At 42.2% G+C, this 4,723-nt stretch overlaps 1 protein-coding gene across 1 annotated transcript in view; it reads left to right on the top strand.

The window, feature by feature from the left end:
- LOC101855894 (omega-6 fatty acid desaturase, endoplasmic reticulum) overlaps positions 1–4,723 on the top strand; it is a gene marked incomplete in the record, with an annotated part of 34,115 nt that overhangs the window by 22,015 nt on the left and 7,377 nt on the right. Inside the window, 1 exon segment of the mRNA XM_035971559.1 lies at positions 2,736–3,025. Coding sequence (XP_035827452.1) covers positions 2,750–3,025 — 276 coding nt within the window.

Genomic DNA, 4,723 nt, shown 5'->3' with positions numbered 1-4,723 from the left:
GCGCAAAACACCTTAATTAAATATTCTTCTCCCTAAGTCCTTTTATGCTTCCCAATTGAGCTTGTGTTATGTCTGACTGTAATCCCCTGCCTTCTCCCGTGTGTACCTGCCTTAATCAATTAATTATAGCTAGGCCTATCTACCTGTAGGTTGGAAGGCCCCCATTGTAGGTTCTACTTCTTTGCATTCCCTCTTGTTTCTGTCTTTTAATTTCCCCCTACTCTAAAAAAGGCCTTCATACATGTGTATTGTGGGTGGTTGACGGATGCTCTGCTTTGGTGTGATTCTCTCCTTCTTTCATACTCAAGTATCTATTGTCCTTATCTCTCCTCCTTTTCTTTGAATTTTATTTTCTGTGACACCTCTAATCTGCGGTATTTATGTGACATATTTGTGTTGCAAGTGACATAAAACTTGTACTAAAACTAAAACTAATGGCCGTTATTGTGTGGATGCGCTACTCTTTACCCAAGGGCTCTCTTGCTGAGAGTTTCCAGGGCCCGAGTCAATACCTTCTCCCGTCTCGTGAACCGTGCTGTTTTCAGACCTTTTAGCTTTGGATCCCCCAATGACCGAATGTCTCATTTGTAAATTTTTTTTTGGTGCTTTTTAATCTAAAAGAAAGTCTAGTGGGTACGTATTACATCTGTCGCCTGGCGAGCGAGTTCTATCCTATTCTATGTATTTGTTTCAGCTGCCCTGCCTGAGAAAGTAGGTGGTGGTGGGGGAATGTTAATGTTTTATTCAGGAGCTGCTGAAAGGTCACGGGGTGCTTGTATTCGCAACACAGACAAGCGGTTCAAACGATTCAACACACGATGCCGTCCAAATGGTGTATTGTATTGTGTCATCAGTATTCCGATTGTCTTCTTTTAGATTTGTTTATATGATCTTGGCTAGTTGAATTGATTTCTTGTTAATTAATTAAACTGTGATATTGCGGGTTGTTGGAGGGTGCCACTGGTAGGTCCGACTTTTTTACGTTCCTTCTGTTGTTTCTGTCTGTCTTCTTACTTTTTCTCAGCACGATATGGCCGTCATTGTGTCGGTGTGCTTCTGTTTACTCAAATGTCTTGATGTTTGGGCCGAAAGCTTTTCAAAACAATAAAAATCGTGATAACTAAAAAAATCTCTTTACTCAAACTCAAATTGTGATATTTGAATGTTGTAGGGTTAGTTTGGTCTTGAACATCTTGCTCTGACTGGAAAATGGGAGGAAAGAGGCAATTGTAGATGTACAGAACTTGAACAGATGGATGTTTAAGAAAGACCAGATTAATATAGGTTTTTCACAGAGAATTCGAGCGGAGACAATATGTATGGCTAACCATGGTCGCAATATCGGTTTCAGACGTGATACTTCATAATGATGATGGGGCTAGCACTTCCTCAGATGAGCATTTCTTTCCAACTGTTTCACCTTGTGCTTGTTTTAAAAAGAACATCATGGCGGGTGATTGGAGTGTACTTTGATTTGCTACCTTCCACGTAATTTCAGTATTTTTGTCCAGCTCTTTCGCGGCAATAAACAACCTGTATGGTTTGGATGTGACTCTTTCGTTACTCAAAGAACAAAGAAAGGACTTAACCAGGACTATTTTCGTTTGTTGCTTTTTTCCCCGCAAATCATCAGAGCAAAAAGTGTGAAACTTGTATTCGGGTACAGTAATGCGATGTTATGCCAACCGCTTCACCAGAAGAAAAAAAAAAGGAGGGGAGGGAGATGTTAAAACATGTACGCCCGCTCGGGCTTCAGGGCTTCATCATGTATGTCATTGTGTACTAAGGATTCTCTTGGTTAATGTACTTGTGCATTCACATTCCTCTCTCTCTCCCTCTCTCTCTCTCTCTCTCTCTCTCTCTCTCTCTCTCTCTCTCTCTCTCTCTCTCTCTCTCTCTCTCTCTCTCTCTCTCTCTCTCTCTCTCTCTCAGTCTGCCCCTGTGTGTGTGCGTGCGTGCGTGCGTGCGTGCGTGCGTGCGTGCGTGCGTGTGTGTGTGTGTGTGTGTGTGTGTGTGTGTGTGTTTCGCGCCAGTTTAAGTCCATAACAGGAATGTTTTTCTTCAGTCAGCGTGTCAAAAGTCACGTTTACCTTTCTGTACTGAAACACGCTGTTTCCTCTTTCCCCTTACGAGCTTTTTACCAGATGTCTGGTGTAGCTCCTTTCTGTGTTACTGTTGTCGTAAATTGTCCGTGGCGAAATGTTGCCATTACCTTGCAGACTCTATGTAAACTACCTTTCCACTCTACTTCACTGGACTCTTACCTTCTCAGGGTGCTCTGTTCGGTTTGTTGGTTCTGTCAGTGTCTTGCTGGGCCATGATGTGAACGACCCGAGTTGGAATCTCTATCAGAACGTCGTGGGACTTGTGGTTGTTTGTGTTTTCATGGTTACTATTCCTCTTGGTCCGGTCCTGTCGGTTGATGGGCGTTTTATTCGAGGGCTTGTCTCATAATTTTTTTTACGTTCCACTGATGGTTGGGTAGGGTGCCACTGGTAGATCCTGTTTCTTTTTGTCCTACTATTATGTCCGTCTTTCTCTTGCTATTTCTTTACAGTGAGTGAGTGTTTGCCCTTTGTCCTACTTTAAGAAGATCCGTGCTACTACTTTTCTTTCCCTCTGCTTTCCCCCTGCAGCAGATGGCCATTGCTGTGTGGATGGGCTTCTTTTTACCCCCCCCCCCCAACCAAACTATCCTTATACTCATACCATATTTTTATATCCAATTTTTTCAGAACAAGGTTTGAGAATGGAACCCACGCCGCCTGTCTCCTCTAACCTAGAGGTGTCCCCTGGTGCCTCTTCCTCCTCCTCGGATGCCTTACCACGTACCCCGTGGTCTCGCCGGTTCCTCATGCTGTTTGTCCTGCTCCAGTCCATGCATGTGACCAGCAGCGTTACAGGGGAAGAGACGCCTGAGGCTGACCAGAGAGTGACCGCTGACGTGCTGGCCTCGCCCGAGGACGATGCCCTGGCCAAGGTCCAGTTGCCGCGCAAGCTGCCCAGTATCGTGGAGATCAAGAAGGTTTGTGGGAGTATGGCGTACTGTCATCATTTGTTTTGTTTGCTGATGTTGGATGGGTTTCATGTAATACTTGACAGACTTTGATGTCTTGTCCAGCTCTGTGGAGATCAAGACTTGTATCATACTATTATTTATTACGCTGTTTGCTCAGGTAGATGACTCACCAACTGGCCAAACTGTCATGTTTTGTATTGTTGTTTTCGTAAGAGCTTCATGCTCTACTAGTATAAGACACTTTGATAACTTGATCTGCCTTATGAAGATGAAGAAGGTTAGTGGGTTGGGTGTTTGTTTACTCATTGCCACAATTTGTTTTATATTTTGTTGCTGCATTGTAATTACATTTAGCACATGGGTGGTTGGAGGGAGCCTCTGGAAGGCCTTACTTTTGTTCTTTCCCTCTATTGTCCTAACTCTCTTTATTGATTTTCGTGGGTGGTTGGCAGGTGCTCTGGTGGGGTTTTCTTCTTCTTTCCAATCAAACATCTATCGTCCTTATCTCCTCTTCTTCTTTTTTTTGTTTGTTACTCTCTTGTAACACCTCTTATCTTCTGGCGCTCATATGACCTTATGCAGTTGCGATCGTCGTAAAACCTCTACTAAAACTAAAAACTTATTGATTTTTCCCAGCACCTGATGACTGTTATTGTGTAAATGTTTGTCTCTTTTCTCAAACAAAACAAACAGGTGGTTTTATATTTCCTTCTAAATAAAAATCAATAATTGGCCCAACTTTGTGGAGATCAAGAGGATTGAGGAGGGAATTTGAAAAGACTGTCACTATTTGTTTTGTTTATCGTTGCTTGAACAGGTTCATGCCATAATACACGGACACTGATGATTTAGAAGACGACACAATTCTTGTCTCAGTAGGAAGAACAAAGCAGGCAACGAAGACAGTCCTGTACATTTTCATTTGTCTTATTCCTTTACTTAATGAAAGGGGCTACACCTTAGGTTGCTGTGGCACTGGCTCTATTAATATATTCCTTTTCATCATATTTCTTTTACGTCAAAGAGCATCATTGTTACTCTTCTCTATAGGTCAGTTACTTTTTATCTTATTGTTGTTATTTTATATCTGCTGTTAGTTTTCATCGGATGCAGTTCTGCTATACTTTTTACCATTGTTTCATTTATTGTTTTTGCTTTTTGTCCGACTGGCTTCATCCGAAGCACTAAATGACCTTCATAATCTCGCTGTTCACCTCATTAATCAAACATCCTCCTTCCTTGGGTGACTACTGGGCGTTCTGGTTTGGTTTGCTCCTTCTTTCCCATCAAACAGATTGTCTGTATCCTTCCACCTTCTCTTCCTTTGTACATTACTCTCTAGTAACACCTAATCTTCAGCACTTAAAAATAATATGACATGTTTGTGTTACAAGCAAGTGTCATAAAACTTGTAATTTTGTGTGTGTTGCAAATAGAGTTTAACCTTGTGGGTGGTTGGCGGGTGCTCTGGTGTGGTTTGCCCCTTCTTTCCTATCAAACATCTTTTGTCTTGATCTCTCCTTCTTTTTTATGTTTGTTGCTCTTTTGTAACACCTCTAATCTTCGGCACTTATATGACCTTATTGTGTTGCAAGTGCCATAAAACTCTTACTAAAAAAAAAGTTTCTTCTTCACTTAAAAACTAAAGCGATCCTTTCTTTCCCTTCCCTTCCTTTGATGGGTGGTTTGGGGGGGGGGGGGGGT

The sequence above is a fragment of the Aplysia californica genome, unplaced genomic scaffold (assembly GCF_000002075.1).
Source record: "Aplysia californica isolate F4 #8 unplaced genomic scaffold, AplCal3.0 scaffold00461, whole genome shotgun sequence".
Classification (NCBI taxonomy): domain Eukaryota; kingdom Metazoa; phylum Mollusca; class Gastropoda; order Aplysiida; family Aplysiidae; genus Aplysia; species Aplysia californica.
This window is presented reverse-complemented; position numbering and strand designations above follow the sequence as displayed.